General features: G+C 40.5%; 1 protein-coding gene across 19 annotated transcripts in view; it reads right to left on the bottom strand.

Annotated features, from left to right (window-relative positions):
• SEC16A (SEC16 homolog A, endoplasmic reticulum export factor) overlaps positions 1-11958 on the bottom strand; it is a 41157-nt gene that overhangs the window by 22591 nt on the left and 6608 nt on the right. For 18 of the 19 annotated variants that reach the window (XR_010593574.1, XR_010593575.1, XR_010593576.1 and 15 more), the window contains exons 2-6: positions 6824-10721; positions 5802-5947; positions 2722-2810; positions 1478-1613; positions 1064-1262 (exon numbers count right to left, since the gene is read on the bottom strand). Coding sequence is in view for 16 of the 19 variants with exons in the window: in XM_005299503.5 (XP_005299560.2) it covers positions 1064-1262; positions 1478-1613; positions 2722-2810; positions 5802-5947; positions 6824-10642 (4389 nt within the window). In the remaining 3 variants the exon portion in view is untranslated. The remainder of the gene's footprint in view (positions 1-1063; positions 1263-1477; positions 1614-2721; positions 2811-5801; positions 5948-6823; positions 10722-11958) is intronic. The other variant, XM_008169490.4, reaches the window with a different exon arrangement.

The following is an 11958-nucleotide window of genomic DNA, read 5'->3' as shown; positions in this document are numbered from 1 at the left end:
CTGTTTTAATGCTCTACTTCCCTATGGTCCCCTCTTACAATTTGATTTGCTCATCTCAGACTGCACTTGTGGGTTTACTTATCTCTCTACCGACTCCTCCCCGTCCTTTTTAAAATGATTATTTGCGTGTGTATTTTGCCAAGAATAAAAATTCATAGAATGATCTGCAGACTGGAGTGTGGCTTCATCCGCAGCTCAGCCAAGATCAGAACGACCCCACAACCTTTTCTTAGTGCCTCTCCTGACATAAGAGAAAATCTGACTTGATTGAATATGGATACTCGGTATAAATGCCTGGATAGCCTCCAATTCTCCATGTCCAATATCAATGAAACATTTGGGTTCCAAATGGATGACTAAATTTAAAACTACATCTGGATTTCTGGAAGGTTAACATATGAGACTACAGATAATGCAAATGCAAACTCTACTAACAGTATACAAGAATCATTTACCAGTTAGAATGTTTCATGGAATTATCTGTGCATTTGTACAGTAGAAGAGTAATTTATTTATTTTTTAAAAACCTTACAGTAGAAGACTGTTCTATATATCAATTCAACAGCCTCAACTCTTTAAATGTATTCCAAGTTTCAGCCCAGCATTAGTTTTTATGCTTGTGATTTGGGAGGAACAGGACATATAAAAATAGAAATGTGGACACATTCTCAACTATAGTAAAATGTAGCAATGCTCCCATACCCAGTGAATTGTAGGATTAAGCCCTTAGCCAAAGAGACCATTTCTTCCTATATTCTTATGTAGCATCAAGCACAACTTGAGCCCCAGTTCTAATCAAAGACTTTAAGAACTATCAAATAAATATTTTAAAATCAAGCAAACACTGTGGCACAATGTTCAGTCTCTAGTTGCTGAATATGAACTTTCAAAATATGCCTCTATAACCCAAGCTAAGAACCGAAATAACTAACTTTTGTATGTTTATGATCTTCCACTAGCTTCTAGAGATTTGATCCAAGAGATTGTCAGGTAACCCCAGTCCTAACATCAAGCGGGTTAACAGAACAAAGTCAAACACATGATGCACTCATATGAAACTCACTTGCTGAGAGCGAGAACTGAAGCTGCTCTGATGGCTATGAACACTGTGGGAACTACGGAGGCTATGGGCAGAATGTTCACTGTGGACACTTCGTCTGTCAAATTCATCACCATAAGGGTCTCTGTGAGGCTCAGTTTCATCATCAAAGCTTCCAGCAAAGCGAGGATCATATCGCCAGTGATCTTCATAACGGTCTTGTCTAAAGAGCAATGAAATATGAAAATAAAGATAAGAACCTGTATTCTGGGAATACAGTCCAAAACCTGATTTAATAGAAATATCTTCAGTTATTTTTTCCCTTGAAAATGTTTTCTAGCTGTGATTTAAACCCAGCTTTATAGCAAGTACCTGAAAACAAGTTACACTAAAGAGACAGCTCTCAAAGCCTGCAAATAAAGGGCATGGCTTACAAACCTGTTATCATATGGATATGCCTCTCTCTTTTGGTACAGATTCTGTTCAGTGTCATACCAGTATCTCTGGTCATAACTTCTGGGATCTCTATATCTGGAGTCATATGCTGATGGATAACGTTCCCAGCGACTTGGATCTTTAAAAAAAAGAACGGGTTTAATCTAAAATCTTTGCCCAGTAAGTTGCTCACAGAACTTCTCTATTTGTTCCCTCCTGAAATGCATACACCTATGTTTTGTTAACATCTGAGATAACTACTCTACAAATCCAATTAAAAAAAAAAGCTTTCAAAACAAAGTTGAGATACTAATTTTATTAGAAATATGTATACTCATACATTTTGCCATAACCAGATGAGATCAAATAAAAGTTATAGACTGAACTGTTGAACTGTAAGCAAAAAAGCTGTATTTCAATTTCATGTCCCTGTGATAAATTTGGTTACACCCAAGTGTAGTTATCAGATTACTGTTATGTACATTATCTGGATACTATACTGTACTTTTTCAAAGGGATGGTCTCTGCAATCTAATCGATCTTTTCATCTAAACTACTATGAGGTTAAGTTATGAGAAAATTATTTCTACAAGAAAATATGGAAACCCTCAATATAAAATCCTGGAGTTTGGAGGCGAGAACCCCCTATGCTCATTGGTCTGATAGAATTCAAGTGCTGCTCTCCAGAACACTGTCACCCCAGGGGTGACCGTGGGGCATATTATTTGTGCAGAGCGCTACAGTTTGAGGTAGGGTCAATTTATGTTCTGATCATTAACTAGTTTTCCAGTGATTAAGAATTTGTCCACAATACACGTGTTCAGGCACAAGTGGGCACAGTGATATATGTTGTACACTATAGCAAGCAATCCCATACATGTGCCACCATATAATTTTACCGTGATAAATTAAGGCAAAAGAAAAGTTTGACCATTTTCCTCATTGTCAAATAGGGAATCAAAACAATGAATTCAAACTTAATTCTCTGCTTTTTCCTCCTACTGAACCAAGGATATAGAGATGACAGCAAAGCATTAAGGACAACTGCAATGCAGGAGGTTCAGTTTTCCACAAACTGAAAGCTTTATTCTCATTAGCTGTGGAAAATATGACAATATCACTATTTCAGGAAAAGACCACAAATTTAGTTTTATAATAGTTCTCTGATGCTAATTTTATTACACTTCCCATGTTTTTTGTGAACCAACTAAACTCAGAAAAATTTAGAATTCATTGTCTAACTGTACCTCCATAATTATATGGGTTTGCATAGTAGTCTGCATAGTAATCATTCCAACCACTTTTCGGATTATAATAATCTTCAGTATATCCCTGTCTGAAAGAGGAAAAAAATACGGGAGATAAAATACCATGATTAAAAGAGGCATAGTGACTATTCTTAAAGTGTTAGAGGATACACACAGCTGATGATGGTTATACTCACTATCACAACAGAATATTTAGTGTTATAGTTTTTTTAAAAATTGCATTTACAGGAAGTGGAAGGTTCAGGGAACTAGAGCCTATATACCAGATCATTAATTCAAATCATTCCATACCATCAGCGACTGAAAGGTGTTACCGTATAATAGCTTAAGTGGCTTTTGAACAGATCTGGTGGTCAGTCCAGTCACTTATGGACAATTAAACACATCACAAAAGCCATTACTACAACTGGCATTCTTACTGGCTTCTCTACTGAGGCTTCCAGTATAGCTAACTAGGTATTGAGATAACTATTCTCAGCTCTAGAGCCACTCATGCGAGGTCAGCCATATTACTGAACCAGGCACAAATGTTTGGTGGGGATCGACTTTTCCATTTCTGCAGGATTAATTTTTTAGCAACCAATGCCACCAATTAAATGAATCTGAAAGTCTCTGTCCACACCACAAACCCATCACATAATTGGTAGTGTACACTAAGGCTAGGTCTACACTACCCGCCTGAATCGGCGGGTAGAAATCGATCTCTCGGGGATCGAATTATCGCGTCTCGTCGGGACGTGACAATCGATCCCCAAATCGACGCTCTTACTCCACCAGCGGAGGTGGGAGTAAGCGCCGTCGACGGGGAGCTGCGGAGGTTGATTTTGCCGCCGTCCTCACAGCGGGGTAAGTCGGCTCCGATACGTCGAATTCAGCCATGCTATTCACGTAGCTGAATTTGCGTATCTTAAATCGACCGACACCCCACCCCACCCCACCCCCCCCCCCGTAGTGAAGACCTGCCCTCAGTGAGTGTCTGAATAGGTGAAGAGAGGTGCAAGCAGCATAGCAGTGAGTGGGAAGCTTGTAAAGACAGCATCCACTCTTGCAGGAGTGAATTTGATCTGATAAGATTTTGTCAACCTGGACTACTTTGGGAAAGATTTTCAAAAGGGAGCTAAGGCAACCAATTCCCATTTGTGTCTTTTGAAAATTTTAACCTACCATTACCCCTGAGTAGGTTAAGTATCAGTACCCCCTGATACTTAACCTACCATTGTGAGCCAGGACCATGAGTTAAGTCAAGGATTCTGCAATAAAACACTGATTTTTAATAGAAGAAATCTGTTATTTTGGTTAAAAATAAAAAAAAATATTTATTTTTGCTCAGTCTTAGCAGGGTAGATATGAATTTTATAAAAGCATTACAAACATTTAGACAGAAGGAACAGTAAAGTTGTGTAATTGCACAAATGGTCAGGAAAATTTATCAACCCAAACAAAAATCTACTTGTCTGCTCTCTATTACGATAAAGAGACTAAATTTTATTCATCTCTTTTAAAGATATTTACAGTGAGAGGGCAAGAATAATTTTACAAGGCTGTGATTCCAAGGAGCTTTGAAATACTATCTGTAAGAGTGATGATGTGCACTGAGAACAGTGCTATCAAGAGAAAGCAATCCCATTAACTCAACTCACCACAAATTCTCACTATGTTTTTGGAGGTTCAGATGTGCACAAGACTATTGCAGCTGTTTGTACTGCTCCTTAAACCCATAACTTCCTCCATTCCCTTTTAGAGGCTGTCAATACGTATTATTCCAGGTAAAGGAGGTTCCATAGCAGAATTACTGAAAATATAGCTGATGGCAACTGGTGGGAGGTTCATGCTTTCCAGAGGACAATCCATTCTCTCAAAGCCTGTCGACTTCTAATTTACATGTCGTTGCTACAGCAATATCTTATGATAGATGAAAAAGTCATACAAATCACTCATGTAATATTCACTATAAATTAGTTACCCTTGAAAAAGGAAACTGGCTGCTTCTTGATTGACATTAGTAATTTCAATTCATTCCCTTATTTCAAGCTTGTTTTGCCACATCCCCTCCCACAACTCTACGCTATTTTATTAGTTAATTGGATAGAGCTTATCACCACCACAGTGAAGGTCATCAGTGGAAAAGTTGACCTGATGCAGAATTGTGGACTTTTTCATCTGACTCACATCCTCTCCCCCAGCTGAGAACAAAAATCTGTCTCTCAATAGGCAGCATGTACTGGTATGTTTTCAAAAGCAAATCCCAGGAGGTACATGCAGAAATGCCATTTGTTAACAGGATTGGAGAATTTCCCTCTTAGGGTACATCTATACTTACCTCCGGGTCCGGCGGTAAGCAATCGATCTTCTGGGATCGATTTATCGCGTCTTGTCTAAATGCAATAAATCGATCCCGGATCGCGCCCAGAAGTGCTTGCCGTCGACACCGGTACTCCTGCTCCGCGAGAGGAGTACGCGGAGTCGACGGGGGAGCCTGCCTGCCACGTGTGGACCCGCAGTAAGTTCCAACTAAGATACTTCGACTTCAGCTACGTTATTCACGTAGCTGAAGTTGCGTATCTTAGTTGGAAGTGGGGGGGTTAGTGTGGACCAGCCCTTACACACAGCTTTGTAAATGTTACTCTTAAACTCTAATAAGAGGCTGTAACCTGCACTGCTCTCTCAGTGGACAGACGGAAAATAGGTAATATCAGGACTGAATCTATTGTTGAGCCCCCTCTAATGGGAAGACAGTAATGACAGCCTACAAATGGGCATGAAGGAAAGCTTAAGGAGCAGTAAGGAGATGACCGCAATCATATCATTGTCATTTTATACATGGCATTGTGTTCCCTCACCTCTAAAAGCAGCAAACAATCAGCAATTCATACTTTTGGATTATGTGTTTAATAGCATGTATAATTTAAATTGTAGAATGTTTTGTCAATATTGACAGACTCATTTCCACCACCTAGGTCCCTACTGTGAACTACACAAGATAAAAGTTCATTATGCATAATTAAATGTAATCCATCAGGACACACACTCAACCTTTGCATAGTTCCGTAATTACATACCTAGAAGGAGGTCGATCAGAGCACTGACTAGCTCTGGAACTAGGACGCTCAGGCTCAGCATATCGATAACCACCAGGCTCCACATAGGCAGCATTGCTTCTATCATAGTGCTGGTAGCGGGGACCATATTGTCCATAGCCATCATCCTCGAGAAGAGAGGTTTATATATTACCAACTAGTAAGTTAAATTGTTTGAAAATCTGACATGGAATAAAAAAAACCCAAACACCCCCCCCACACACACACACACATTTTGCTATGGCTAACCCCTTTCTGACCACTCAATTTCCCTTCTTCCTCTCCCCACCACCTTAAAAAACTGAAATTAGCACCCACGAAAGATGCTGTATTGACAGCCATGGATACTGAAGTACATGATCTTGCCACAAAGGATACAGATGGCTACACTGTTGCCTGTCAATGTGCCTTAAAACCCAATTTAAGAAAATACTTCTGAAATTGTCAATAGTCCCAACCTGGGAGGTAGGGCATTTTTAGGATTTGGACATCCGTCCCACTAGGACAAAGTTGAAACCACCATCTTTTTCACACAGACCAAGAAAACAGTGTTCAGATAACTTCCAGGAGTGACAGTGACTGCTAACAGTATTAATACTCATTTCCTATCTTTAATCTGTTTATAATTTATCCACCATTTCAGTTCTGTCTTTATACGTTTGGGTTTTCACACTCCTGATTGTAAACTGATTTTTCTATGAATTTTGATTCTGCTTTCTGACATCAGATATGCATCATGTTTGTTAGCTTTAAAGCTGCCAGTTAGTAATGAAAACGTTACCAAAAAATCCTTCCAAAGGTTTTCCCATTACCTACAGTTTTGTTGAGTTCTTGCATTATGTTAGACATTGTGATTTCTCTATAATGAAATATAAAGTGAATCTTTCAAGATAAATGCTATATTCTTGATCACTTCAAACACTTCTTTTTGTCTTTGCATCATAATGAAGTTACTAAATACATCAATACAATTATGAAAGAAGAGAAAAAAGTTCCTGCTCTACCTGGTAATAGAGATGAGCTGCCGTTCTAGGATCCAGGGCAGGGTAAGGCTGTGGATATGGAGTCTGATAAGCATCATAAGGATGTCTGTAATAGTAGTAGGGGTTTTGTGGTGGCCCACAGGCATCCTGAGGAGTCTGAGAAGGTGGTGGATTCTGGTCTTGTTGCATGGTTGGCATGGCTGGATGACTGGTGGTAACAGATGCTGATGAAGTTGGAGCACTCAATGACTGACCAGAAAATGGTTGTTTATCAGGACTTGTTTGACTATAGCTTGTTGGTGGCTGTGTTGAACTACCCTCTGGGGGACCCGCTGGATAATACCTATTAGTTGGCACCTGATTCTCTTGTCGCTGTGGTGCTTGGGTAGGTTTAATTCCTGAAGCCATCTGATAATTTGAAGGAACCAAGGACTGCCCAGAAGGTACTGTTTGTGGCATTTGAGCAGCTTGCTTTTGTTGCTGAGAAAGCAATGCCCCCTGTGTGGCTCTGTCTGATGGAGCCTGAAGCTGCACATCTTTTGTTACCTGTTGATAGAAATGTTGTTTGTCATGTGTGTCTGGCTCCACCTGGCTAGCATGATTGACTGGTTGCTGAGGAAATATTGGACCACAAGGAAGTAATGGATTATGCATCTGTACAGGATTACTGGTCTTGCTTTTGTCCAGTGTCCGTGTTACTGTAAAATCGAGTGCTCCAGAAGTTTCTTCATGACTATGGGAGTCATTTGTAGAATTATTATTAGGCACCATGGTATTCACTGGTGGGACTAACAACACACTTGCATTTCCACTGGGGAGATTTGTCCCAGGAGAAACAGCTGAGTTAGATCCTGGTTTACTAGCAAATTCAGGCAGACAACCTTCTGAATTAACATTCTTTTTACCTTCTGGAGCCAAATTAATTGGAGTTTGAGATGGAGGTTGCATCAACAAATTTGTGGATTGATTTGAGGTGATTTCTGAAGAATTAACAGGGCTTTGTAATAAATTAGAATGTGACAGATTAGAAGATGGAGGTGTATTAACTGAAGATCCAACCTGCATCACAGACAGTGGCACATTTTCCCCAGAGAGGATCCCACCACCATGTGGAGCTTGGAGTCCTGTTACAGGTTTATCTTCAACTCCAGGATCTTTCAGTGAAAGATGATTTTCATTCCTGGTTAGCTGATTACATAAAGAAAGAGAAAAATTAATTGGCTGAGCCAAATTATAGCTTTGATTAGGCTGGGCAATCAAGATAGGGTGATTTTGCAGAGACTCCGTGGGTGGAGAAGACAACAAACTTGCATAACCTGAACTTGCCTGAGACTGAAGTGCCTCCTCTTCCCCCATTTTGGGAGGATTCTCAAGGTTTTCAGAAGATGCATTTCCATGCTGGGATGGTTGCACAGGAACACACTCTGGTTTACTTGGCTGCTGACTAGACAGCCCTTCTTCAGGCGGTTGAATAATTTCCACTGTCTGTTTGGCAGGTACATACACTGCAGGAGCAGCAGGGGCTAGAAGAACATTGCCCCCAAAGTTAGGTAACTCATTGTGAGCCCAGAGAGTTGTTGCTGGACTCTCACACTTTTTAGTTGCTCCCTGTGCTCTTGTTGAGGGTCTTTTCTCAGGTACCGATTGTATGTTTTCCACAACAGGTCCACTAGCAGGCTGCAACATGTTTCCAGGTTCACCAGTGACTGTAAGAGGCAACGGATGTATTTGGGGCATGAAAATAGTTTCCAGGTTATCTGGCGGCTGTTCAAGATTACCTGGTGAGGCAGCTGGCATAGCTGTACTTTTCTTAGTATTCTTTTGGTTTGGGTGGTTCTCTCTTAGTTCAACCACCATCTTCGCTTGGTCAACCTCTGCAGGTTTTACCCCAACCCCATGGGACCTTACTGGTTCAAAAGAACTATTTGCACTTGTCTGAAATATTCCCGTAGGTTTGGGGGGACTTGGAGTTGGAGGCTGGGACAGATTACTATGGTAATTCTTGCTGACATTTGGCTCACTCGAATCTCCTCCCAAAGGAGAGGAGTCAATCTGCTTAAAGAAACTGGCAGAGGACTCCTCATCAGGCTTCCCGCTTTCTTGCTGAATAAATGTACCAACAAGCTCTTGAGGTCTTGTTGAACTAGAAAGACTCTTGTGGCTTATGTTACTGTAGTTTGAGGATACACTATCGGATCGGACAGGATGAGGTAACGAATCGGGTGCCTCTAGATTTGGTCCTCTTTCCGCATGGCTCACAACGGTGTTCTTTGGAGGCAACTGCCCTGGCAGTGACCCATATCTGTACAGATCAGAACCTACACTTGGGGATGAGCGATTAATATTCTGTGGTTCGCTTGGCAGAACTTCTTGATTCTGAATGCATTCCAGGTTCTCAACATTTTCATAATGCGACCCAACATTCTCACGAGCTTTGCTAACATTTGCTTTGTCATCACTAATATACATAGAGTTTTTACTGGTCTGTGTCTCATGCTGGCTGCTTATAGTTTTAGAAAAATATTGGACATCCATTCCCTTTTGCACTGCCTCATTAGCTGAGCTTGTGCTAATCTGTGGTTGAGAGAGAACACTAGCTGCAGCTTGCTGAGGATGCAGTGGTTGGTGATACATATGCCCTGAATTTACCTGACAAGCATCATAGTTAGCTTTACCGGACAGATCATTTTTTTCTGATGAAAGAATTTCTTCATTTTCTGCCTCATCCCCTTTGAAAAACATGGAGAGAGTTCCTGAATCTGCATTTGTGGATGTATGTCCACTTGGCGTTTCAGACACATTTTGAGATTGTTTTTGTGGCTTATTTTCTTGAGTGATGGGATTAACAAAACCAGAGTCTGGTAAAAGAGGCTGTGGGTAAAACTGTTCTTGGTAAGGTTGACTTGGCCAAGGATTAGTCATTCTTATATTCTGTCTAAACATATTTTCAGGCTGAAAGCTGTTCATATGGTGGTTGGCAACTGGGAAGCTGCTTATCTCATTCTTTTCACCACCAATGGGCAAAGGAGCTTGCCCGGTATTTTGTGGAATATGTTGATGTACAGGCCCCTGATGCAGATTTGCTTGGGGAGGAAGATGGGACATAACAGCTGAAGAGTGAGAAACGCTATAAACTGCATTCGGAGAAGGTGGCTCAGTGTAGGGCCAGTAGTTCTGAACTTGAGGCTGCAGGTTTTCGTGAACGGGTCTCCACTGAGGTGGAGGGAGGAATGGTGCTACTGTAGGCACTGAACTAGTGTTGCTTGGATCCCTATTAATATCTTGCCTGCTTAGGGGTCTGTTTGCCACATGCGCCATAGCCGGATGTCCACTGAGAGAACTTTCATGTGCTGCTCCTGTATTATAAAGCGACTGTGCTGAAGAGTTATGTTCTGCATTTGGATGCATTTGATGCATTTCTGCAGTGCTATTTATAATATGTGCTGGTGATGAAGGAGTCACCACATTAGAAAATGTATTTGAAGTTATTTCTGGTTGAGATACAGATGTTGGTAAAGATGTAGGCAGTCCATGAGAATTATCCCCTGCATATGATTGAGAACAATGCACACCAGCTGGATGAGGAAACACTGATGGAGCAGGACCTGGCATAACCAGGGGATTGCCTTTGGATGGATTACCTAACAGGGAACCTTGTGGAGTTTGCCTGCCAAATGCAAAAGGGTCCGTCACAGGCTGCACCGGGGCAGTTGCTCCTGAGACTGGTGCATTTGCCCGTCTACTAAATGGGCTGTTTCGCCAATACGTGTTCCGAGCAATTCCTGCAGGAGGCGGCGGTCCACCAACCCCTGCTGGAACTGTCTGTGGAGGTGGCTGCATGACGAATTTCTAGCAAGGTCAAATGCTGTTTGGAGAACCACCAATGAATGCTGTAGATAGGTTTTCCTTTTTCCCCACACTGTAAAGGAAAACATAAGACAAATTAGTTTCCCATCCCACAATAAGAAAACTCAGCATTAAAAAAAAAAAAAAAATCTGTTTTTTTTTTTTCCTAAAAGAAAGAATTTTCAGAAAGTGATCTGCTGAAGACACAGGATTCCCAAAAATAAAATATTTGCCAATTTTTCCAGAATGTATATTTATTTCACACATTGAGTTTTCACTATACTGGACTTATCATTGTATTTATACACAAGGTTCATCTAACACTGTTTGGCCGGTCAGTAAAGCCAAGCCATTTTAAAAACAATGTTTAAAAAAAAAACCCACAGGGAAATGTTTTTAAATACAGTTTGGACCCAGGCAATGTTTACACTGACTTTTACACTTATGTTGAGCTCTTCTGTAAAGTCTCATACTAACAGCAGTAGCACTAGTGCAGTGACATTTATACCATCACGTTGTCTAGACTTGCTTTAAGCAGGATTAGACAATATAGTGGCAAAAACATCAGCAACTGAGCTACACTAGCACTCCCACCACTGGTAGCACCAGTTAGTGGTAGTGCACTAGTGGAAGATATTAAAGAACGCTCAGTGAAGAAAACTATCAGCTTCTCATACTTTCTTAGAACGCGTTTTAGCTTGAGCTGTATTTAAACACAGGAAGAGCTGTGTATGAATGGAGTAAAAGCAAATTACTTTCAGAAAGAAATCCATATAAAGTACATAAAATGTTATGTGCATTAATTCAGCACATTCCACTTTTATCACTGCAAGACATTCTGGGGCAAGGGGAAGGAGGAAGGGAAGGGAGACATTACCAGAAGCAGAGTACACCTCTACCCCGATATAACGCGACCCAATATAGCACGAATTCGGATATAACGCAGTAAGATTTTTTGGCTCCTGAGAACAGCGTTATTTCGGGGTAGAGGTGTATTTAAAACTTAAAATACAGTCTAAATTCTATTGTAAAGTTCGTCAAAATATATATGCTCTCTGGTTAATTTAATTTTAATAGGACTGTTTTGGAAGTTTTCCATCTCAACTTAAACTCACTGGTATCAGTTATAAGAATTCAGTGGATTGTGCAATAGCAGTTTTCATAACTTAGTTAAGACTTTGTATTTTTCCATTTATAATACTGTATCACGTAAAAAAAAAATTAAAATAAAACAAGCCATGGTGATTTATATGAGATCTGGGGCATTACTACTAGTCCTGTACTATACAGTGGGACCTTTCTTTAATAGA

The sequence above is a fragment of the Chrysemys picta genome, chromosome 18, assembly GCF_011386835.1.
Source record: "Chrysemys picta bellii isolate R12L10 chromosome 18, ASM1138683v2, whole genome shotgun sequence".
In the NCBI taxonomy this organism is placed as follows: Eukaryota; Metazoa; Chordata; order Testudines; family Emydidae; genus Chrysemys; species Chrysemys picta.
This window is presented reverse-complemented; position numbering and strand designations above follow the sequence as displayed.